Raw genomic sequence first — 25609 nt, forward strand, 5'->3', positions numbered from 1 at the left:
AGACCTCACTCTGTAACTTTACCAGAACTGGAAACAGTACTACAAAAACATTAGTCAAATCCATGTGTGTCACAGGGCTGGGGATCGCATACGTTTTTGTTATTGTATTCCAGGATCATGGGGCTGTACTTGTCGGTGGTGCTCGTGATTGGGAAGTTTGTGCGTGGGTTCTTCAGCGAGATCTCACACTCCATCATGTTTGAGGAGCTGCCCTGCGTGGACCGCATCCTCAAGCTGTGCACAGACATCTTCCTAGTGCGTGAGACTGGGGAGCTAGAACTGGAGGAGGAGATGTACTCCAAACTCATCTTCCTATACCGCTCGCCCGAGACAATGATCAAGTGGACCCGCGACAAGGACTAACCTCGCTGGTGCTGCCCTGGACAGTCTCTTCTCAAAGAGGCCAAGCCATCCCAGTCCTCTTCTCTTAAAGTGCTCGACAGGAGAGCTCTGAAGAGATCCTGACCTCGAGACTTATAGCCGCTTACCATAACGAGTCAAAATGAAAAGATATAATGAAAGCAAATGGTTTATTTTTCTATACTGCTCTTTTTTCATGCTGTGGTGGTGGGGTGGGGGAGGGAGTTTATAGAAAAGCATGCTTTTAGTCCACTGCTATTTTTAATTTTTTTTTTTTAATTGTTCAAAGCAGTCGAGATCGTTGGCACTAGTGTCATATGTCTGTCCTATTCTAGGCGGTCTTACTCATATCTTTTTTTTTTTATATACTGGTAGAGATCCTGCCTGTAAATCAAGGACAACATTGCCGCTTTCCTCCTCGGCTGAGCCGAGGTTTGTTTTCTTACGTCTGAAATTCCCTTGGGTACCTCAAGAATGTTGAAATGTCACATGCACCTTTTCTTGCCTTTTTTTTTTGAGGAAAGCCACATGAGAGGTATACAATGTGAAAAGGGAATGTGAAAGAATGAGAAGGACTTTGAGCAGCAACAATGTGCTTGGTCTCTGTTCTTGTCTATTCCCACCACTGTTTTAACAACAATGAAAGAGTATTGGAGAGGAAAGGAACTGAAACTTTTCCCTGTGAAGGCAAGAGAAAGAATAATGTAGTTCAGAGCTACATGCAGAATCAAATCTCATTGATTTGGACACAAAAAACTGTTTTTAAAATAGTTCATAGATTGACTTTGTATGCAAACACTAGCACTATCATGTCATTTTTTCTGTCTGTGGAAATTTGCAATACTAGAGCAGATTATTTTAAAGACTTTTAAAGTTTTTCTGCAGGGTTATACCTAAACTACTTAAACATTTTTTGATGATGTCACATAAGGTCTGATGGTGTTTGTTTATATAAATACAACACATTTTGGGACTGTGCAATTCTGTGTTATAAAAAAAAAAAAAATAGTTAATAAAATATTGTAGGCTTATAGAAAATGATGGTAATTTTGGATGGCCCCTAATAAACAAGGCGAATACAGTCTAGACTCAAAATTAAAGGAAAATAAAAACATCTAAAACCACAATTCACATTCTTGTCTTTTATTTAAAAAACACATGTAACCTGATCTGAACAATTAAAAAAACTTAAATAGGATGTTACTATGATAGTGAAGAACATATATTACTGATTAGAAGTTTTGGTGGCTAATAGCAGCTGTAGCAGCAGTGTGGAGCTGCTCCAGAGCTGAGGCTGGGGCTGCTGGAGCCAGTCTGGAGCTGTGGCAGGGGTCTCCATCACCTTTGGAGCTGGAACAGGGGGTCTCCATCAGCTCTGGAGCTGTGGCGGGGGTCTCCATCAGCTCTGGAGCCAGTGTGGAGCTGTGGCGGGGGTTTCCATCAACTTTGGAGCCAGTCTGGAGCTAGAGCGGGGGTCTCCATCAGCTCTGGAGCTGTGGGGGGGTCCATCAGCTCTGGAGCCAGTGTGGAGCTGTGACGGGGGTTTCCATCAACTCTGGAGCTGGAGTGGGGGTCTCCATCAGCTCTGGAGCTGTGGCGGGGCCCATCAGCTCTGGAGCCAGTGTGGAGCTGTGACGGGGGTTTCCATCAACTCTAGAGCCTGTCTGCAGCTGGAGCAGGGGTCTCCATCAGCTCTGGAGCTGGAGCCGAGCTACCGGAGCCAGAGCACGGCCAGCTCGAGTTGGAGTCAATAAAATCCTGTAGCCAGGATGGACATAATGGAATATTTGTAATCATACCGACTTGTTGGTGGAGGTTTGAGATGAACATGCTGGAATAGTTGTAACACTAAAAAGCAATACTTTCACCGAGTAAATAAAAAAAGAATAGTGATACAGTATTTTGATAAATGTCATTGTTGTAACTGTCTCAAAATGCTTAGCTTTTACCTGATCAAATTAAAATAATTTGTTTTGTTTTTTTCTGGTAAAACCTCAGTATGTTGTGTTTAAAAGGTGCATACTCTGTGTTCCTTTGTCAAGATAGGTGGTCTTTATCACTACTGCATGTGGCTTTACACAGGATCAGTACTCTTAGATATATCTACTCAAGATGATTAATTACCCCAATAATAAAACTGCTTATACCGCACCTTCCTTTACCACACCCACACAACAATTCTGCTGGATTATTGATCTGTTTCAGTATCCAAAAATCACTCTGCTATTTAATTTCCACATTAAAAATGACAAAAAAAGAAAACATGTATGTACTATGCACTTACACACCTGAAGATAAATCACACATTAGACAAAAGGGCCCCGACAATACTTGCTGTGAAGACAGTATATAAAAAATAAGATTTTAAAAAGAGGTATTTTAATACAGGTGACTTGGTACAAAAAAATTGAGACTTTTAAAACAAGCTAACAAAAACAGATAAAAAGAGGCGCCAGCTGTCACCTGATTAGATAGAAGACAGACTTACCGCTTCGAAAAGGATTTATTGGTATTGCGGTAAGCTCTTCACTAATTTGTCTTTTGACATTAGCAGGCATGTGCACCAAAGGTATCTAGGCACTGCAGAAATGCTTAAAATAGAAGGTAAAATACTAAATGCAAGAGCCACACCTTAAAACTCCCAACAACAGTCTTGTGTTTTATAAGGCACACCTGCTGTGAGGACTACAAGGTGTAGAGTTCATCCAGGTATCTAAATAAATAAAGTGTCTAACATCACATCCCAGTCGAGTGTCAACTAACTGTCACCTCCCCTGCATCATTCTCCGGATTCAGTAGGAAGTCTTGGATCTCCTCTTTCATCTGAGCCCTGCCAGACAGAAATACAGCAATTTAAAATCCTGGATTAACATCCATGGATAATTAAAAGCTGACATTTATAGTAAGGTGATACTTCAAGAGTAACTGCCTAAATAAATAAATAAATAAATAAATAAACAAACAACAACAACTCACCTCCGTTTCCTGCGTTCTGCTTCGGATAGGATGTACTCGGGTATAGAGTTTACAGAGGTCTGTTTTAAAAAAAAAAAAAAACACAATATATATTTTAGATTACTATGACCCCAATGCCCTCCCATGAAAAACAACAATGTTGAACACAATAATTTTGTGATAATTACATGAATCCAAGCATCCCCCACCCCCCCAAAACACACACACACACACACACAGAAGACAACCATGACATGCAACACAAATACAAATGCTATATTCCATATCTCCATTGTCTCAGTTATTTTTGCTTAATTCTACAGTCTTGCTTACCATGTCTTTAATGATCAGCCTGCAGCTGTAACACAACAGGGTTTGAAGCTCAGGGGTGAAGCTGGTCCTAAGCAAAACATAACACATTATTTTTACAGATATCAGATAGATGCTATAAATTTAAAACACTCAGTTCATAAAACTAAAGAACAGTTATGTATTTTAAACCATGTTTGTTCAGGAACAATGCTGGAGCTTTTTGAATCAAATATGAATGAAGATTGTATAAAAAAAAAGGGTGTTTTTAAGCTTTTTTAAAAAAGAAAAGGAACACAACCCTCAGACTTTACCTGTCCACTGAATGACAGCCATCCACCCTGTCCCCACAGCTCTCTTTCTGCTCCCCACCAGAAGCACAGCACTGTTGCTTAGCAACCCCCAGGGCAGGGATGGTGTCAGGCGTCCTATTACGAGAGAGGTTCTCAGAGATAAGCGTGGCGTGGAATGCGGTGGCCTCCTCTGTAGAATAAAGGAAGAAGCAAACATGAATATCATGAGACAGCTGCAGTGACATGCATCCCAGAAAGGTAGGCAGACAGCCTCCACACTGATACTATCAATAACAGTGAATGAATGTCTTTGGCAAGCTTCATCACAATACAATAAGCAGTTCTAGCAATGTATGTAGAAGCGAGACCAAGCTTGTACAGCCACCTCCTCTATATCCTCGACAACGGAATAATTAAAGACTGGGCTACCATACAGACTGAAAACCACAACATCACAGGGCCTTTCCTAAAATGAGTTGAAAATTGTGCAAATTCAAAGTTGCTACAAAATCTTAGTAAAGATTTTTTTTCTAGTGGCCACACTCAGGAATGAGATCAGTGGTGTCGCTCACCTGCTCCAGTGTCCAAGGCGCAGAGGCACAGCAGGCATTTCTCTGTCAACTCTCCATCAGCGATAGGACGAGGGCAGGCAGTGTTGAGCTTCTCACTTGTCCTGTGCAACCAGACAGCAAATAGATTAGCGAAAGGTGACAGCTTCATTCCTGTCTGAATCTTCAGGAGGTCCAGGTTTGGTTTGTTACAGCTTCACACTCTCATGCACTGCCTTTGTTTTACATTATTATTATAGTTTTACTTTTATTTATGAATAGCTTTTGACTAAATGCCACAAAAAGTTAATTTGCAAGTAATTTAAACAAAAAAGTAGGAGTGCGTACTAGGCAGTACTATTCTTGGCCGTTTTGTGAGACCTGATTCTTTGATCTTACCTGTAAATGGTACTGACAGTGGAGGGGAAGTCAGCCTGAAGTTTACTGATGAAGCTCTCTGTCAGGCGATGAATGCTTGCTTTTTCTGGTTCCTGAGAAAAGAGATAAACTGAAAAGTGTCAAACAAGATCTCCGCTGACACCAGAGTGTTACTTCAGCCTGAACGGAAATGTCAACCACAAGAAACTACACAGAGACAAGAGAGGGAGAGAAACAGAGAGAGAGAGAGAGAGAAAGGCTTGTGATAATAGTGCAAGCTGGGAAAATCCTGGAACAGGCATTCTTTTAAATTGCCTTCACAAAAAAGAGTCCAGGATTGGTCAGGTCTAGTACAGCAGTGTAGCCTAAATGTTCTCACCTCTCATCAGCATAACACTCACAAATCCCTACTACATTTTTATTTAGTACAGGGGAAGTAAACTTACCTTGCTACAACACTTTACCATGGATTTGTTTGTCCCATTAACATACTTTGCGACAGACAATTAGACTCTACATATTCCAGATATAGGTACAAAATGTAAAAACACTATTATGCATACTACTACTACTACTACTACTACTACTACTACTACAAGATGAGAATCAAACTTCCCAGAGTGGGCTGTTTTATTCTATAGTGGGGATGATTATTCATGTGGCAACTACACCTAAATAAAAGCAAGTCAACCTGTAGCATTTAACATGGTACACATCCAACATACTGTAAAATGGCTCTACAAGCAGCCTTCGATATTCCACATTTCAGCATTCAGTTTGCTTTTGTAGAATGCTACATGTAGCACTTTTGTCATGACTCAGAACAGCTTCTTACCTTAGTGTCAAGAGCAGAGGTGAAAACAGAGGGGACCTTAAACATCCTGTTATAGAAGGCAATTTCTTTAGAGGAGTACTCTCTCATGGGTCTGACTATGGCAATATCTCCATAGCGGGTGTCAGAGAAACCCTATAAAACAGAAGAAAAAACAAATAGAGCACTGAATAAAGTTTATCAACTGCTCTCTTAACTTTCAACACTGTACACAAATCTAGAAAAAACAACTCCACTCAGACCTCCCTACACCAGTATAGAACTCTGCTCAATAAAGTAGACAGACTGATCAATATATTCATATTTATCTACTGGATGTCCATTTTTTAATATATATTTTTTTGTGTTTTACCCTTATAGTAGCTGCTAACAAACCGAGTTTGTAAAGCCACCAACCCGACTCACTCTGTATTAGCAGCAACTCACCGTGTCCATGGCGAGGAATGCCCCTCTCCCCAGGGAGATGTTGGTGAGCAGCTTAACGGCCAGACGAGAGCAGCTGTCTCCCATCATCACCTTTGAGTAACCTCTGACCCTGGCTGTGTGCAGAATCAGGTGTTGCCTGCTCATCAACAGAAGGAGGAAAAAGGTTACCTTGGAGATCAAAACAAGGAACAGTCAGACCAAACCCATCCATCTGTTTTTTTTTTGGTTTTGTTTGAGCATTGGTGAAAACTTAGTCTTTTTTTAATTAATAAACAGTATTAGAGCATATCTCATTTGGCAGTGAGATATGTTCTAATACTACTTATTATAAAAAGTGCTGTACCCTATTAGTGTAGGAGTTTCTCACCTTAGGGTCTTCAGCAGCTCCTCCCTGGCGGTCAAAGTCTTCACTGAAGCCAGCAGTGTCCTTACAGCCTCGGTCTGCTCTGGAGTGAAGGGTGGGCTCCTGTTGGTCACTGTGCCCCCCTCTCCAGACCACTCCTGGGTACTGAGCTCAGACAGAAGGGTTTGGACCTCCTTGTATGAACTGGACCCCTGACGAGTCTCACTCTGGGTTCCGGAGCTGGCACGCTGAATAAATCCATCCACTGCCTCTTTGTAGCTCTCATTCCGCCTGTCTGAGGCCGAGGACGCAGACAGCAGGACTGAACTGGGGAGATTGAAAACCTGGCAGATAAAACAATGAGAAAAAATAAAATAATGTTATATGAGGTTAAAGAAGAAACTTTTTTTTTCCTATATGTAACCACTGGGTGTCACTGCAATTAATGATTTCTTTAAAATAAATGCACACTTTGATTACTTTCCTTTGAATTGGGCAAGATAGATTCTAGATTTCCTGCACACCCCTGTTCGATTAAGGCTTACCTCCTCTAAGTGGACTATATAGAATGGGAATCCAGATGCTCGGAATATCGATTCCAGCTGGCTTTTTACTTCACCTCGCTCTTCTAGGCTCTGCCCACAAGCAGCTCCCTCTGAGAAAGAAAACATATCCAGATTAAAATGAGCCCTTTTGTAACAGACCTGTTTTCTTGTTAAAAAGCTTTTGTCAGTAAAACACATACCCCATAGTTCCCAAGATATACATTCACAAACAAACAAGAATCATTGGTACTTTGCATTACCGTCAACATAGATTACCCCAGGAACAAAACGCAGCTTTTTTGATGTTTCACGACGCAAACCCTAAATCAAAACAGAAAAAACTTTCTGAATAAAAGCACATATTTTCTGAAGTTTTCATTTCACAACTGCATTATTAGTCCCTATATGAAGGGAAAAGTTACAGAAAAATCTAACATACAAACTAACAAAAAAAGAACAGTACCTCTTGGACCTGAGAGAGCAGAGCACTGGATGCAGGACCTCCAGACACCGAAAGTAAAACCTGGACAGAAAAGGACAGGTCAAGTCTTGTAGGTCAGAAATGCATTGAAATGTGTTTTCCTTGGTTTAAAAAAAAAATAAAAGTGTACTAGTAGCTTCATTGTAATTAAGACAAATTGTTAATAACTTTCAGAAAAAAAAAACATTTAGTCATAAACACAATCAGACAAATATGATAAAAAAAGGAAATCGTGACATTATGGTTTTGTTTACAGTCCAAGCTGTAAGAAGCTTTCGAAATCCCCACACAAAATGATATTTATACACCATTCAGATAATGCACGATCACTGGGTGTTGAAAACTAGAGATTGATAACAAAGTGATTGGTAATCATGTGCTTTGATCTCACTTTATTTAGACAGAGTGAATAGGGTATTAGATTCGACATCAACAAACTATATAAAAAGGGTGTTTGCTGACCTGTCATAATGCCAACTATTCATTCGGAATGACAATTACACAATTCAAAACCCTCAACTGGTGGAAATTAGAAAAGGAAATGTACCTTCTCCCCGGGAAAAATAAGACGGTTTTTCCCCAACATGGCTCGGAACTTGTGTACAAAATACTCCCTAAAGCAGTTCCTAAAAAAAGAGACAATGTTAATGCTTCATTGAAAATAGCGAAAAAGTTTGGCAACAAGACATTTCAGGTTTTAATATGCACTGTTAGTCTAATTAGGTGGAAGAAAGTAACAAGTGGGATGGTCCAAACTGCGGATGGTGAGAATCTATGCAGCAGGCACATCATTTAACAAATAAATAAAAAAAGAAAAGTTGAAAGCACTGACTTCCAGCATGCCTTATACAGTAATAGTCAGAAATGTCAATTTTCAGAATATGGATCACTTTCAGATTTTACACTATGCCGGCACTTAAGCCGACTTTAAGTGGTAAATTGTATTTAAATGAAAACATAAAAGTTACCCGCAAAAGGCATCTCCAACTCGAATAATCAGCACAGCTGAGCCTTCTTTACATTTCATACATTTCTGAGAAACACTGAGAAAACAGATGGGGATTTACTTGTTAATACAAAATAATGGATTTACAGAAAAATATGTTAGTTTCTGATAAATAGGTGACATAATATTGTAGCGTGCACGGGGGAAGACAGCAGCAGGGCTGGTAGGTGATGTAATCACACACAAAGACATAAGTCGATACACGCTCCTTCCAAAGGACCGGTCTCGTTTGTACAGCGGTATCCGCTTTAGTGCGAGAGGTCCGGGGTTTGCGCCCGCCCTCCGCCTGTGTGTGGATGAGCCTGCCTACCTGCACCGAGATCGCTACAATATATTACATTCACAAACTGTTTAAAACTGCATGGGTTAAAAGTTTCACACATTTATTTATAACACATACCGTTTATAACTAGGTGTTATTGTTAACTGCAAGGTTTTTCTTTTACAGGACATGACAACAGATCATGCAGTTCACACTGTCAAAATGCGAAGCTAATAATATAACACTCCAAAACATATGGACCATGTGGATTATTATGCATTCATCATTAACTGTGTTTATTTATTTTATTTATTTATTTATTTACCTCAGAACAGCTTTAGTCTCCAGCTGAGCGTCTTTATGAGCGTCTTCATCAACTTGACACATGGCAAGGTTCAGTCGGGTATATCCAGAAACTATTTAATATTTTTAGTTACTGAGTTTTTTGAGACAATTGAATATACAGACAGCCTGCGTAGAGGTACTTAAATACAAAGCCAGAATACCTGCTGTTCTAAATGACTTAATTGGTGGTTTATAGTTCCGTCTAATCAAATTTAAAATCCCTTTTCCTTACGGTATGCTGCAATCCTGCCTTCTCTGCTGAGCGCTCTCAACAACGACGCGCTTTTTGATGACGTACCAAGATGTCGCAGCACTGTAGACGGTAAACGTTTTTCTCTAAAAATAAAAATAAATAATAAATCGTTCCAACACCAACGAAGTTCTAAACTCATTGCCTTCGAACGCTTATCTTATTGTTTGAATACATCAATCTCGCAGTAATTAATGTAATTCAGCACTTCATAAGCGCCCATTTGACAATGCAAAGCCATTGGTGCGCGATGGCTGCTGGGCGAAGTGTTTCAGGCTGATTTATCCTAAGAAATAGCGAAAGACAGAACTTCAATACACTGCTGTACTGACAATGTCTACCACTTACTTACACGGCGTGTCCTATTTAACGCCGCCATTCATGTCGCAGGGTTGATGTCGTATGCAATGTTTATCCCTGCTTCTTCCTCACATCACAGTACACACACAGAAATCGAGGAGAGTAGTCTGGTTTCGGTGATTCGCTTTAATGATGGCGATGTTTCGCAGTTTTGTGTCGGGGACCCAGCAGAAGCACCAACAGCAGCAGCACAGCGTAGGTGCCACAGCCGCCCCCGGTGACAGCATCGAAAGCCAATATTCGTGTCCAATCTGCCTGGAGGTCTATCACAAACCCGTAAGCATCGGCAGCTGCGGACATACGTGAGTAGCGACTCCGGACCGAGAACATAATAATAATAATAATAATAATAATAATAATAATAATAATAATAACAACACAGTTGGTCTGCGGAACAACAACGCAGCGCTGTTGTTGTTATCAGAATCCACAATAAAATAAAGACCCCTGCTGTGAAATCGAATTATTGCTGAACACGTTAGCCCGTGGAACTATATTTAAAAATCGGCACAAAATATGAATGAAGATATTATATTGAGGATACAAACTAATAATATTACATGCAGTGCATGTATTGCTCTTAACAGTACTGCAATATAATAAACATTGAAATATGTTTGCATCTCTGCCTTACTGCAGTAAAGCCTATTTAGAAAGAACAGAAGCAATGCGTATCTATATTGGTGGTTTATGAAATGACATATACAGTACAGAGTGTGTGTGTGTGTTTTGTAGACGTAAAGGTCAGTCTTACTACAATATATAACAATGAATAACATGATGCTGATCCCGCTGTACAGTCCCTGAGCCGTAAAGTCAACGCTAGCAAATTAAAAATAAGACAGTTGTTTCACTTTGTTGGCGCTAATGTTGTAAAAGTCATTTGTAATGAATGACACGAAGAAAAAAAAAAAAAAGTAATGTTTGATGACCTTGGGAAATGGGGGATATTAAAATTCAAAACCCAGGAGGACATACAGAAGGAGAAAAGTGTAACCTGGAAAATGCACTACAGAACGTTCACTGTGCTATAGAATGGGTCTTGAACAGTTTACATTGATACCAGAGGGGAAATGGTTAAACCTTGTGCTATACTGGAGGATAGCCCACCTTCCAAATACTGCATTGTGTTAAAAATCCAAGGAGTTTGTTCTTGTAGGTTGTACCATGCCTGGGGGCTGACTGTGACATTAAAGATACCGCAGATACTGTATAGAACAAACACTATGGTTGGTGGCTGGGCAGATACACATTTCATCCTATAGTATATTGTTTTGTATGCAGTACTGTCTACTGTAGCTGCCTCTCTGTTTGCCTGATAGATTATGGAATGGGTTTCCAGATTTTTGTGTCATGGCAGCAGAAAGGACTTTCACCCTTGCCAGTATGTACATGTACCAAACAACTTGATGGGTATGCAGCACTTCCATATATTCCAAGATACGGATACTCTCAATAACTAATAAATAAGTATATATATATATATATATATATATATATATATATATATATATAATACATGGATGAAGGCTATATTTGCATTGTGAGCCATTGTAAAAAAAGAGGCGTAATACCACAGTATTATGAGCTTTGATCCATTCGACTCCTCGAGACCATCACTTTCAATTCAAACACAAAATGTCTTGTTTTCAATCACTCGACAACACCCACAGTACAGAAATGTTCATTAATGATCAATAAAATGAGAATACTTAAAAAAAAAAAAAAAAAAAAAAAAAAAAAAAGATGTTAAGCTGATACATTCGTATCTCAGAGAAACTGAACGGATAACAACATCGAACGTCTGTACAGCACTGAAACATTATGATTAAAAAAAACGAACTGTACTGCTGAACCTCATCTTCTTTAATACTAGCATCACAAGGGTATCCGTGTATTATACAAAATAATAGATGGGCCTCTTCAGTGAGTTACAGGAAAACAATTGACTTGACCTTCGGTCTCGTAGTTTATGATGTCACAGAAACCCTAGATGAAGTTAATTCCCTGTAACTCACTGAAGCCCATATATATATATATATATATATATATATATATATATATATATATATATATATATATAGATATTATTCATCAAAACTGACAATAAAACAAACATTTGTTAAATAACTTCAGTTAAGTCTCTGTGAACACTCAGCTTGTACTCAAGTCCTCTAACCTCTTTATTAGATATATTAAGGGATGGTTTTCCATTTGTGCACTTTAACTTATTTGTTATGTATTCCCTTGAGTAGTTTGAGTTAGTTCCAGCTGACACGAACGCTTTTAAGAAGCAAGCCCTTGCTTTTATGTCATACAAGTACTGAATCTCAATAGGCAGTGCCTGGAAAAGCTATCCGTCAGGGGTGAATAGATGCCTGTAATGTGCCAGTGCATTTAACCAGAACAGGTAATTCATAGTACATAGTTTGCTGCTTTACTAATCAGTTTCATTGACGTGTGTGGGACACAGTGCCACTATTGAAAGTTACCCTCATCACACTGCTTTATAATATGATTATATTCACAGATGACCAAAATGGGGCTGAAGAGATTCATGCATTTGTGGATTACGGTTCGTGACAATGCAAAGCATGGGTGACTGCTGATCTTTAAAAAAAAAATAATAAAACACACTTTTTCTCCTCATTCCCATCACCAAATTGTGCTAGGCAGACTCATTTATTTGGATTCAAAACAAATTTATTTAGATAAAATTCCATACAGATGGCAATTTGACATTCAAAATACATGTCTGGGAGGTGAACCATGTAAAATAGAAAGCTTGAATGAATTGATGTTTATGGGATGCTTAGTAAAACGAGACATTTCTACATGCTGAGAATGATTGCTAATATATATATATATATATATATATATATATATATATTCATTCTAAAATTAATCAAGATATAACTCCATTCAAAATGACATGCTGCATGCCACATTAAACCGCAGCTATCAATGCTACGGCAAGGAGGCAGAAAAGGTTCATTCGGTTGTTGAACAGTGCTGGAGTTTCAGCCCTTGTCTCCTCATAGTACTTAATTTGTCTTTGCCCTATTACTGTTTGTGGCCTCTGGCAAACTCCAATGCCGCAGCCTAGCTGACTCCCTGCACAGCTTTCAATCTTTTTTAGAATTGCCATTATTTTTTTTTAAATAGCTAACAATAAATTAAAGAATATTGGAATATTCTTTTTAATTTTGAAAGAATGTTCAGACGTGTTTTTGCATGATAAAACCACTGTGATGAAAGTCAAACTGGTGTTCTTACTAAAAAAAATACTAAATAAAAAATAAAGCCAGTTATAGCTGGCTCTGCAGTTGCTGCTTGTACTGTAGAATAATAAGGAAAACTAAATTGCTGTTGCCTGGCCTTTTCAATGACGTTTCTTTTAAAATCTAAAAATGTTAGTCCACATTATGTGTACTGATACCCCCCCTTCTGGTGTCTCTGCATGAATATTGCCTCTTATTCACAATGTGCAAACATCAATAAAGCTGCAAAGGACTGTGGTCAACATAATGCTTGTTTGTCGAGCAAGGTATTCCCATTTTTTAATTTTTTTAATTTTAAAACAGGAAGGTTTTAGTTATCTGGTTTGATGTCTTTAATAAGAAAAGCACCCCTTTAAACAGTATTCAGTATAATGGTTCACTGGCTTCTGGCAGGCTGTGTCACTTCCTCCTGAATTTTCACTTTGATAGTTGCCAGTATTGCATTGTTAACATGCATGGAACACAATCTAGTTTGTTGAAGCGAGACTTGCATAAAATGAAGCATTCATTTCAAACCAAGCTTTCATTTTCGAAAATCTTGGGCTTGCAGCTTGGGTATTGTTATGCAAAAGTAAAACAAAAAAGTGAGATTACTGCAGCTGGAATTCTAGTTCCCATTGCAATAAAAAAGTTCTGTTATTTCTAGACAGGACTAGGAGATGCATATTTCTTTAAACTACTTTTCTTTAATAAAAATAAATATATAAAAATGGATTCGCAGGAGCTTCTAATTCTCACCAGGAGAGTTTATTTATCAATTTTTTATAAAGCAGAGCAGCGTTATTTTGGAAAGTAGAGCAGTCTACAGCAGTTTTTCACATGTTTAAATTATTTAGTAGTTAAAAATTACATTGCAAATGTTTTATTGGGCACAAAAAAAATCCCCAAGCCACACAGGAAAACCTGCAGCAGCTCATTTTGCAGCCTGATGAAATTGGCTTTTTGTAAAAGGGAACAGGATATCATTCAAAATAAAAAGCACACGCTCGGTTACTTCATCCTGTGTATTTGAAGTAACAGTGCTAGAGGGGAGGAAATGTGTGTCCCTATGAAAATTGCTTTGGGGAATGTAATTTTAGTGTAATGTTAAAGATGATGCTAGTGTTTGTAGTGGGACACAGCTTTAACAAAAGGTTTCACAGCTTTAAGCTTAGTTCAGATAGTGTTAAGAATCCAATGGCTGGTTTCACAGACCCTGATTAGCACTAATCTTGGAGTATCGAATGTTAAAAGTCTATAACCTTGCATGTGCTAATAATCTAATTATTTATTTATTTGCTTAAACACAGTTAGGTGTAATCCATGTAAAGCCACAGACTGATTCCCAATGGATCACTGGCAAAGATAGAATAAATACCTATACATAATTAGCAATTAATTAAAAAAAACAAAACATATTTGAGTTAATCACAGGATCCCTCAACAACAATACAGTAAAGAAGAAAAACAACAAAACTAAAAATGTTATTGCAAAGTAAAATCACAGAATACACAATTTATAGTATATTAACCTTGCATGCCACATAGTACACCCAGATTCCTGTTACTTAACAATACAAATACTCATCATTATTAACACCTCAGACTGTTCTAAGGACTAATTTCACTCCTATCACCTGCTCTTTTTCTTATGGAATAGAGTACAATATGTGGTCTAAGAAAAGCTGACAGTTGAAATGAAATCCCATTTGTGAGCAGCTCTGCAGATTGAGACTGGCACACTTGTACACTATAAAGACAAAAAGCAGTCTCCCTCCCAAAAGGATTATGGATTGTCACAGAACCAATCCACTGAGACAGTATGCAGATCAGATTTCTAGAGGAGGATCTCTCGTCCCTTTTCTGATGGATTAGCCTGTATTAGCAGCAGCGCAGCCAGGATTTGTATTGGATTTCCTGTTGAGAGAGCACTGCTGTTGAATTCATAATGAATTCAATTTGTTCTGTTTTAAGTCTGAATGGAAATATTTTTGTGAGTAACAGCACAAGGAAATTGTGATCTTCTAGTTGTCTTTCAAGGAGGTGGATGTCCTTAAGACATAATCTACATTCAACGACACACCTCGGTTCCACACAGATGGCAATTTAGTGGCCTGTCATGATTAAGCGATTACCCTTAATAGTAAGTATCCCCGTACCACTTGTGTTAGCTCCTGGTTTTTGCTTGCTATTGTGCCACTGAAACACTTTTGATACAGCATATTGTAACACATTTGTGTCTCAGCCCATTGAATTAAATGGAAGGACACGGACCACAAACATCTTACCATTCAACTAAAGAGAAAGTGCTGTAGTTGAGAGGGAAGTACGGGACTTATGCTGATGACAGTATTATTAACTCAGCAGCCACTATTCAAGTACCCTACCCCCCACACCTTATGGGAAACGTAATATATTTTTTTGTTACCAGTAACAGTATTATAGTACAGGGAATTCCTGGTAACGCTAACAAAGTATGGGAATCTGTATTCATTTTAAAAATCTCCACTATTTCTCTGTAATATTGGTCTTTTTATCTAATTTTCTCATTACTGCTGCCGTGTGTTGATTGTCAGCTAAAATTAGTTCCAGTCACAGACTGAACAGGAACACCTTAAACTAACCATCGGCAGGATGCAGTCTCGAGAAACTGCTGAAAGCGAACAGATTTCTTACCAGCATGACTCTTACAGTACTTTATGCCACTCGAGGAGCAATGTTTTAACTGTGGGATTTGAACACTGCTATAATCTAGCACTAATACAGTATCACCTCCACCCCAGTCCCTCGCGTGCTGTTTCAGCGCAGTCCCACTCCACCTCCAGCAGGCAGCGCTGCGGTGTCCTCGGGAGTCCTGAGGTGCACCAGCTCCCTCGGCTCTCTTTGCAGTCAGCAGCAGCAGCAGCCGCGTCATGTGATTTCTGTTGGCGTGCAGCACCTTGAGGGTGTAATTATTCTCTGTACAAAGGAGCAAATTCTGTACACAACTGTGATTTGCTGTGGCTCTGTTATATAACCCTACCCCCAGCCTTGTACCCTTTTAGACATTCTATCAGAGAGGGAATAAACAGACGTACAAGTTCAACATTGTTTGTAAAATGATTTCCTCACATAGGGATTTTAACACTGTCTCAATGAAAACATAGAATTAGAAGCAAGTGCATTAAAGTCCATGTTAACTAGTGCTCCCCGTGAGTCTCCTAATATAACTTAAAAGTAAAACATTGTTGATACCTGATTACAACATTCTTGTGTTATTCTTACCTAAGTACAACTGTACATAGGTACTTTAAGCATTAGAACATTTTTCAAAGTATAACATTCTGTATCGGCTGATATAACTGACCGATTCTTATGCTTGTACATGCAACCACTGTCTTGTCAGGGAATTTGAGATGAGTTTCAAAATTTGTAAAAATAACCAATGAACAAACTGAAATGATAAGAAACTGAAAGTCAAGTAGACAGATGCTTTGGGCTACGACACCGATGAAGGCATTAGCCAAAAGTGCTTGTCTGCTGTTTAATGTCTAATGGCAGGCGAGTGAGTTCTCTCTCTGGTCATACCATAGTTTCTGCGGGGAGTGTCTACAGCCCTGCCTCCAGGTCCCGTCCCCCCTCTGCCCGCTGTGCCGCATGCCTTTCGACTCGAAGAAGGTGGACAAATCCTCCAACATGGAGAAGCAGCTGTCTTCCTACAAGGCTCCCTGCCGGGGCTGCAGTAAAAAGGTGACCCATTTTACAAAGGATGCCTATTAAAGACGCAGTAACACTGACTTTTTGTAAGATACTGATGTAAAGAAGTTTTAGATTTTCATTTTGATATAAGGTTTTCATTTTACTGAATATTTTAAGGTGGACTGTTAATACAATTCTGTATCACACAGGACTTAATCACGTACTGTAACTGGTATTAGTTGTTCAGATATTGTTCCTTTTAAAAGTTTACTGGTGCACAGCCAAAAATATCATACTCCGTGTTTTCTTTGGGGTCGTTTTTTTTTTTCTCATCTATATTTTAAATAACCAACATAATTATCTTTATTGTTTTGGGATTTTAACTAATTGTTTTCAGTATATTGAAAAAAAGATTAAAAAAGAAAACTAGACATAAACCTAAAATCTTGAAATACTATTTGGTACGCACAACAAATCTTCTTTTAAAGTCTTTTTCTTTTATTAGTAAAAGGGGAAAGTAAAAGGAACCATCAGCAGCAACACGGCACCACCACTGTGCACTGTTTTTGTTTGGTAACTGAAATAAAGAACTGCAACAGACTGTTCTGTTTTTTACCCCAAGGTTACCCTGGTGAAGATGAGGTCTCACATTTCCTCTTGTACAAAAGTTCAGGAACAAATGGCAAACTGCCCAAAATTCGTCCCCGTAGTGCCCACCTCCCAGCCCATCCCCAGGTAAGCTGGTCACTAACGACACATTTGCTACCTGCCCCCCGGGTGTGTTTTTGAGCACAGGAAGTGTCTTGTCCTTAATTTTGATGAGAAGTTGTTTCCATGGTGACTAAGGTTTTCCCTGCACGAATCAACCCAGGATGTACAGTAGTTAAGTATGTGTTTGCTTTGTTTTGGACAGCAGTAAAGTGTCCTGAAAATAGATGATCAAAATCAAAAGCAACATGTTTTCCTGGATCTCAGAACAAAGCAGGTCAGGCAACAACAAAAGGTTGACAAAGTACTTCCTGGGTCGAGCCAGGGACACTGAGTTGTCATAAGAACAGGAGTCTAATTGTAGGGTGTTCAGTTCAAATTCAGTACAACATCTCTAATTTCTCAATCTGTTTAAAATAAAATGAAAGCATCTTGAGAAGTGGTTTAAATGTTTTAGGAATATGTCACATCTTTTTATAAGTTAAGAAATTAAGAAAATTAAGAAGAAAAAACCGAAGCTCAGAGGTAAATCAAAATTACTGTAAATCCACATCTGTTTAAAAAAAAACACTAATTAAAAGAATAAACAAAAATAAATACAAATCAGCACAGGCAATACCATATATTATTATTATTATTATTATTATTATTATTATTATTATTATTATTATTATTATTATTATTATATTTTCAATACTGTTTTTACATTTGTTTTAAATATAAATAATCCCACCAAAAATCTTATAACATGAATAGTTTCTGAGAAATACACGACCATTTCATCCTACCCCTTTACAGCAATTCTTTTCAATTGCTGCCCTAACCCATGGATTCTAAAGAGTCTAGTCAGGACAAGGCTTACTTTTAACCTTTTTTATTTTGTGCCTTCTTTTTTCTTAAATGAAGTATCGCACATCTTTTTAATAATATCAGCAGCCCCCAGTCACCAAGCCCCAGTAATAGAAGCAGCTGTCTTGTTACAATGGTCTCTCTCTGACGCCTTATAGTCTGCCTTGGTCTGTCTCCAGCAATATTCCAAACCGCTCAACTTTTGTGTGTCCGTACTGCGGGGCCAGACACCTGGATCAGCTGGAGCTGCTCAAGCACTGCATGGAGAACCACCGCAACGACCCCAATAAAGTGGTGAGTCCCAGGATCACATTCCCAGGGGCGCCTGGCACACTCGGCTTTAGCACTAGAAAGCACTATTTGTGAAGCAAATGCAAAGTTTATACGCATTTGGTCTGAAAAGAAGAAAGCAATCTTAATGTTCTAAAACTGTAACAAAATAATTCAAAGCTATTTTTTAACTATTCCTCCTTCCAGCATATGAGTCAGGCAGGTCCCTAAACTTGAAGGGGGCCAGTATTAATACTTGATACAGTGACGGGTCTAAATACTGACTTCAGGACCTTGCATGGCTTTTACAGACTCGCTAGCACTTTGAATGATGTTGATTTTCATAACCATGACACCAGAAATGACCCAATTATATGAGCTAGTCAGTGATTCTCAGTAGCCTGGCTTTGTCTCTCTTTCAAAATAATGTGCTTACCCTGTTCTGTCCTCCCATTGCCCAGTGTGCAGTGGTGAATGACCTTGAGAAGGCGGGACATGCCTCCGTGAAGTGTAGTGAATGTGTGTCCCCCTCCTCAGGTATGTCCTGTGTGTTCAGCCATGCCCTGGGGTGACCCCAGCTACAAGAGCGCAAGCTTCCTGCAGCACCTCCTACACCGGCACAAGTTCTCCTACGACACGTTTGTGGTGAGTAAGCAGAGGGTGGGGAGACACTGTTGTGGGAAGTCTGGCTCACGGGGTAATAAAAACTTATTTAGTAAATATTTGTAACAAAGAGCAAACCGCTCCCGCAGATAAGAGATGTGTGTGCCCTTCCCTTATATTTATACTGTTCATACCAGGGCATGGCTGAGTCGTGACGCTTCTACAATTCATGAGGAAATACTGACCAAGACTTTTCATTCCTGTGCATGTTCTTCCTAACATATTTCAAAGTTTAAACTGTATTTTGAAGTGCAAAAAATACTCAATGGCACCTAAAGCTCTGTTTTGAAATTTGCTAGAACACAACTGTACAGGATTAGATTGGACCCTTGGCATTACTGTTATATACAGGGAAGGCTGATATGTGCTGTGTATGCAGTATATGACCCGCTTGGCACTAGCCTGCGCACTGTTCTGTTGCAGGATTACAGTATTGACGAAGAGGCAGCTTTGCAGACAGCCCTCGCACTCTCACTCTCTGAGAATTAGAGGTGCCAGTCCGGCCTCTCTCCATCCAGGACCATCATCCTTTGCACTGGGAACCTCCCTCTCTCACTTCCTGCTGAATTCCACACTGGGTAACACCAGGCAAAACAAACATGCTGTCCCTTTCATTGTGTTGTATTATCATGTTGAGCAACATTTCACTGATTTATTTATGTTGTTTATTTATTTTACCAAGGGTGGAAGCTTTATTGACAGCCTCTGTAAAAGGAGGGGGTGCATTGGGGCTGTTAAAGTGCAACAAAGAGCAAACAAGTGGACCTCCAAGTCAAAGCAGGCTCTGTGGTTTATGAAGTGGTGTTGGCAGGGGCTATGCTGTATGAGTTTATGTCCTCCCAATGAGACGGTAAACCAGGGCCCTGTCTACACTGAAAAAGAGCAAAGTGCCAACCCTTGGGCCATGGCTGAATCCACCCACTCCCTGACCAATTCACAGATACTCCAGTTACTACAGCAAAGTCACTGCTGTAAAGGACTGAGAATGTCAAGGAACTGTTAAGACCTAACTCACCCCTGCATAAGGCTTCCACTACCCCCTTTTTACAGTCGTGAATTCCAGCACTTTTCTACAGTATTGTACTGCTCACATTTTATAGTTGACTACAAAAATAATAATACATATATTCTTCATACTGCTATAACTTGTTTGACTAGCTACAACAGTGATTTTTATGCAGCATAAGAAATATATTTTTGAAAACATTTCCTTAAAAATGGTGCGATTTTTAATAATTTGAAAAAATAAATAAATAAAAAGGGGGACATTTATTATTTCACTTTTTTTCCATGTTGAAGGTTTTTTTCAACTGGAGGTTTTGTGCAGTAATGAGAGTTTCATGAGCAGTGAAGCACTGAATGTTCAGTTATGATAATAAAGTGTGTAATAATATCGCTAGGACACTAGAGGGCATCAGAAGGCAACCCAAACTCGCTCCTGTTGATTTTTGTGATATACAGTATAAATAAATTGAATAATTTTTTGACACCTTAAAAGGGAGGGTGGGGGTGACATCTTGCCCGTTATTTGCATTTAATATCTACAAACTACAACAGAAAATATATGTATGGTGCATACAGGTACCAGCAACAAAAATAAGTATTAGAATTATTTTTTAAAAATTCAATTATAAAAGTCTGCACCCCAATAGCTTGAGCTGTACTACCCAAGTGGTGTTACATGATGTACGATTCCTCGCACCACCTGTGATATACGGGAAAAACGTTTTTACTGGTGGTATTCACAAAACTCTTGAAAGGTTTGCTGATGTTCGGTGTCGGCTGTTTTCAAGGTCTTCCTATTAGAAATGCGGTAAGCAAAGTATTTTTTTTTTACTATTTACAATAAACGTGGTTGGGGCGATAGAGGGTCCAAAGCAAGACACAGTAGACCTTCCATTTGCCAAATGTAATCAACACATAAATAAAGCAAACTAGGGCCTGCATCCAATCAATCAAATCAAAGTTATAGCTTCATTATGGCTTATGTAGCTACTCCAGTGCTGTCAGTTCCTGACTTGGGCATCATTTCAATCCAGAGATACATACAAAATGAATATGTAAAAAACTAAATAATTAGTTCTTTGTTTTCATATAATAATTTTGTATGTTGCATAATTTAGTAAACTTGCACAATCCTGGACGGACTGATAGAAGGAGGCCCGCGATGGAGCAGGGTTGTGAGTTTTAGGGTTGCACTGTTCAGATCATTATTTTTACGTAGCAGTCATACTGTAATATTTCAATGAATTCATGTAAAGTGGCAGCCTACTGTAAATCGGAAATTGCCCACGTCACATTTAAATGTTCAATAACTATAGCTTTAAATAGTTTTAACATTTGTATGTTAAGGTATTGCTGAACAAATGGTAAGACAAAATGTATTTGGAATAGTAATTAGCTGCAGCAGCTTAACACAGTGTTAGGCACTACTAACTCCAGTAGGCTGAAATCCTGATTTTGTCCAGTTTTGCTGGAGGCTGTTGAAGTGGTAGCACTTCAATGTTTCATACTTTCACCCAGTAAGCGTTTCTAGAATAATCAGAAAGCATTGGGATTTTAATAAAATGCGTTCACTCTACATTAGGGATATTAAACAATAATACAGAACTGCTGAAATGGTCAGAATTTTCTAAGTGTTGAATTAGTACTACAGTCTCAGTTTTACATACATTTTTTATTTTAAATCTAGCTTTCAAGAGTGAAGGTAATATGCACAAAATATCTTTTTTATTATTATTTTTACATACAGTTGTATAAAGTGTCTTTTCTGCACATTTTTAAGGTGTTTTTTTTTTTGGAGGCCTGGTTTACCTGTGTTGTATGCACTGTAGTTCTCATTGCGTGTTACTGTCCATAGAGATATCTGTCCACTAGGGGGTGCAACATTTATATAATTGAGATGTACCTGCATGTATGGTCTGTGGCATAACCAAGTCTTTGAATGAAATATTTATATAAAAAACATTGTTGTTGAACTTTTTGTTTTCCTGACTTTGATCAGAATCCAGTGGCTTCAGTTTGAGGGATGTACTTCCTCGCCCCATTCTTCTGTTTATTTTAAAGACTTTACCTGGATACAGCCTTTGGATGATGTCACCTCCTTTACAAAGGTGTCCATTCCCACTTCCTGTGTGTGCAACAGAAGCCCATGTAACCCACATAGTTTCCTATGTGCATCATAGAATTGTGTAAGGCTCAGATGAGTCCTGTAACTAAAAGTGATTATGGACAAATATAATCATTGTGAGTAAAGCATAAATACAACCAGAAGAATAAAAACAGGGAGAGAAGTATTTTAACTCTTCCATGGATTGCAACCAAAACTCACACATTGCAAATATTATGTTCAGAGTTCTAAAAACTTGTTTGTATCCATTTCACTTTTTTATTCTTCTTCTTCTTATAATAATAATAATAATAATAATAATAATAATAATAATAATATTTGAAATAACATTTTGAAGTTGTTACATTATTTGTTAAGTTTAATAAAATACATTTATTATGTATTTGTAGCAAAAAAAAAAAAAAAAAAAAGATTTTCCAATAAACACAGATTCATCCACGTCTGATTTCTGGTTGTTTTTTTCCAATTTTTTGTCCAAAAAGAGGTAAATCCTTCATCCGAAGTCACCAAATGCCTGACAGTGCTTTTTATTAAAGCAGTTCACAGTCCCAGATCTTTAACTGCAGATGCAGTTCTCCAAAGTTTTGTGCAACGATTTCTTTCAATCACGGCATTTTTAAAAGTATGTGAAATGTATTCAGTTACAAGAATCGAGCTCAGTTTAACTGCTCTGCTTTAGTTCAACTTTTCGTAATAAATCAGAATCCAGGTACTTTGTCTGCCGCTGACAAAAGTTTCAACTCAGGTAAGTAGATAAAAAATGAATCCCTTTTTGGTCCACGGCTGACTGTGTGTTTTATTTTATGTTCAGCTGTCTTTGTCAAACTCCTGCTTTCATTCACTGATTGCAGCTCCAGGTGTGTTAACTCGACCTACATTACTTTCTCTCTCTAATCTGCAGTATGTACTACAATACCACAGATTAGACTTTTCCAGTTAAGTCTCATTTGAACCCTATTATGGAAGATGTTTCCTTGACGATTACACATATAAATATATTTACAACATATATCTAAATTGGGGCTAATTCTGTTGATTTTTATATGCAAGCTATGCCTAGTTGTTGAGTACCCCCCAAGGCCAAGGTATTGTGTTGTGGGAAGTCATTAGGAAAGGGAGGGGACTGGGCAGATGAAGAAAGTTAAAGGAGAGGAATGGGGGAACACAGTTTAATTACCAGGCCTGAATAGACTCCCAGTAGTGTCTTCTGGAAGGGGACTCTTTTCTCTACAGAAAAAAAAGGGGCACCAAGGGACCCACTGTGGGCCCGTAAACAAACACCTGTTGCCGGGGCGACGTCTCCCTTTCAAGGTCCTCCTTTTGGAAGGCAACTCCGAGTTCGCCGTGACAACACTGGAGTACCATAGAGACGCCAAGCAGCAAGAAAGCATTCCGAGTCCCTGGGACCTGGCTCCAGAGTCCAGGCCAGTGAGTCCCTGCAAAGCACACAAAATTAGGAGGCAATTGACATGTACAGCACTGGATAGGGGAGCACTGATATTACATCACTGGGCCAGCTTTATCTCCAGGGAATTTACTCAGGTTAACTCTTCCAATAAATAATGCACTGCCAGCATGCAGATAACTTTTTCTTTTGCAATTCCTTACTTTTAACATCACCACTTTTGAATTAGCACTTTGTAGCACACTCTCTGCCATGCCCACTCTTTGTAGGTTGTTCATGGCCTATGGTGAATAAACCTAATCTTAAACCTGATTACAGTGGCGATGGGAGGTAGGCGTCACCCCTTTTGGATTAATTACTTAATAAATATTTCACCAAATACAGAACCACAAATACACTGTAGGTAGGACTTCATGAGCTACTTGCTTAATCACCTCCAATTTGCCTAGGTTGTCAGGGGTGCAAATCCCAGGTGGGTCAGACAGTCTGGGTAGGTACATCTTTTTTTAATTAGTTGGTATTGGGCCAGATAGTAGGAGTTTCTTATGGAAAAGGGTCAGCATTCTCATTTTGATCAATGCTGGCCACTTGTGAAGGGAGACAGTCTTTGCTTAACACAGTGTTGTAATTAGCAGCTCTCCCTAGCATTGTCCTGTCTCTCTCGCTGAGTGGCTCGGGGTGAAGAGAAGGTGTTTCCACTTCAGTGTGACCCCCCCACCAGCTTTGAGGTCAGCCTTTCCATCTTACTCTTGGGAAACAAGGCTGAGGGACGATTGATGAGCTGTGGACAAGGCGCTGCTATGCTTACACAGAGAAAGTGGTGAGGACAAGAGAGAGGGTGAAGAATGAGAGTTATAATGAAGGGTACAGAAGAGAGGCGTCTAAATAGTTAAGACAATTGCTACTAGTTTTACAGAAGACTTCTCTGCTTCTTCCCTGATGGTCCATGTAAATAAAAGGTTATTTGCTAAAAAAAAAAGAAAGTAATATACATTGTGAAATTTTTGTGAAATGTTTGTAATGCTCTAGCTAGTCCTGCCATTGACCAAGGTAAGGAGGGTAGGGGTTTACTTTGAAACAAAAAAAAGAGAAAAATAATAAATCTGATTCTAAATTATGAATTTTGAATGGCTGCATATTTACGGTGTACATAGACTTATGTGACTTTTGAACATTCTCTTAATGAAACGTTCACCTGTAAGTATAAAGTTCACTACTGAACGGCTGTGACCAAAGTTGCAAAATGAGAGCTGTGTAAGAGAATTACGTGGATCTGTGAACATTGTTTTCCATTCTGTATATGAAGCGTTGAACACAATTTTGCCCTTTGCATCATGTAGCGAGGTATTTGTTCAACTGTGTTCCCTTTTTGTATTGCTTTTTAAAATGAAAAGATCTACAATATTTCTTGTCAAATCCACAATTAAATGGGACCGATGTAGAATTGAAATCTACATTTTCAATGCCTATGTTGGTCTAACAAAAGGTATCAACTTTGATATCGTTTCTTCTGTTTCCATACTGTATAATACAGTTTTCAATGAGGGCTTCTTTCATTCCCTATTGCTTCACTAGGGTACTGGGAGCTGCTTGTACTGCTTTAGCATGCACCGTGCCGGACAGTCATTTCTATCAGGATTTACCCTTCCGATTTTAGCACTAATGAAAACAGCGTGCAACCACACTGGCCTTTTACTGAGGAAATGCTGTTCTGCCTTTCTGTATGTCACAATATCAAGTTTACGAAGAATTTAAGAGCTGGAATTGCAGTAGCCTTGACCAATGATGCATGTCATTTTCAAAGGGGCACAGGGAAGAGGAATAGCATTTTTCATGCAGTTCATAGTCGTCTTACCTTTTTTTCTGGCAATTTGTATTGTGTCTGTACTTTTTTGCTTTCTTTTTTTTTTTTTTTAATAAACTTTAATCTTCGGTTAATGGGACTGTAGAGCA

At 38.7% G+C, this 25609-nt stretch overlaps 3 protein-coding genes across 12 annotated transcripts in view; 2 read left to right on the forward strand and 1 right to left on the reverse strand.

The window, feature by feature from the left end:
• LOC117425025 (piezo-type mechanosensitive ion channel component 1-like) overlaps positions 1-1487 on the forward strand; it is a 61690-nt gene extending 60203 nt beyond the window's left edge. For all 5 annotated transcript variants that reach the window (XM_058993735.1, XM_058993737.1, XM_058993738.1 and 2 more), the window contains one exon: positions 114-1487. In XM_058993735.1, coding sequence (XP_058849718.1) covers positions 114-363 — 250 coding nt within the window. In that variant the 3' untranslated portion in view covers positions 364-1487. The remainder of the gene's footprint in view (positions 1-113) is intronic.
• Positions 1488-9456, reverse strand: LOC117425032 (cytoplasmic tRNA 2-thiolation protein 2-like). 2 transcript variants are annotated; one of them, XR_004547956.3, is made up of 16 exons: positions 9064-9456; positions 8439-8513; positions 8018-8096; positions 7453-7512; positions 7250-7310; positions 6990-7099; positions 6469-6788; positions 6102-6237; positions 5679-5810; positions 4865-4956; positions 4490-4590; positions 3939-4107; positions 3649-3715; positions 3337-3395; positions 2649-3190; positions 1488-2118 (listed from the first exon to the last, which is right to left on the reverse strand). XR_004547956.3 is itself a non-coding variant. In XM_034041672.3 (15 exons), exons 1-15 carry the CDS (start codon positions 9123-9125, stop codon positions 3115-3117), a joined length of 1599 nt encoding a protein of 532 aa, XP_033897563.3. In that variant the 5' UTR covers positions 9126-9456; the 3' UTR covers positions 1488-3114. The 2 variants fall into 2 exon arrangements, 1 of the variants encoding a protein (XP_033897563.3); XM_034041672.3 differs by having other exon boundaries at positions 1488-3190.
• Positions 9339-22658, forward strand: LOC117425035 (E3 ubiquitin-protein ligase RNF166). Of its 5 annotated transcripts, none has more exons than XM_058993748.1 (6): positions 9339-9405; positions 16526-16682; positions 17254-17366; positions 18347-18482; positions 18996-19103; positions 19545-22657. In XM_058993748.1, exons 1-6 carry the CDS (start codon positions 9386-9388, stop codon positions 19608-19610), a joined length of 600 nt encoding a protein of 199 aa, XP_058849731.1. In that variant the 5' UTR covers positions 9339-9385; the 3' UTR covers positions 19611-22657. The 5 variants fall into 5 exon arrangements, with proteins under 5 accessions (XP_058849731.1, XP_033897571.1, XP_033897569.1 ...); XM_034041678.3 differs by lacking the exon at positions 9339-9405 and adding an exon at positions 9480-9995; XM_034041679.3 differs by lacking the exon at positions 9339-9405 and adding an exon at positions 9559-9995 and having other exon boundaries at positions 18368-18482; positions 19545-22656.
• The last annotated feature ends 2951 nt before the right edge of the window (positions 22659-25609 follow it).

The sequence above is a fragment of the Acipenser ruthenus genome, chromosome 20 (genome assembly GCF_902713425.1).
Source record: "Acipenser ruthenus chromosome 20, fAciRut3.2 maternal haplotype, whole genome shotgun sequence".
NCBI classification, from domain to species: domain Eukaryota; kingdom Metazoa; phylum Chordata; class Actinopteri; order Acipenseriformes; family Acipenseridae; genus Acipenser; species Acipenser ruthenus.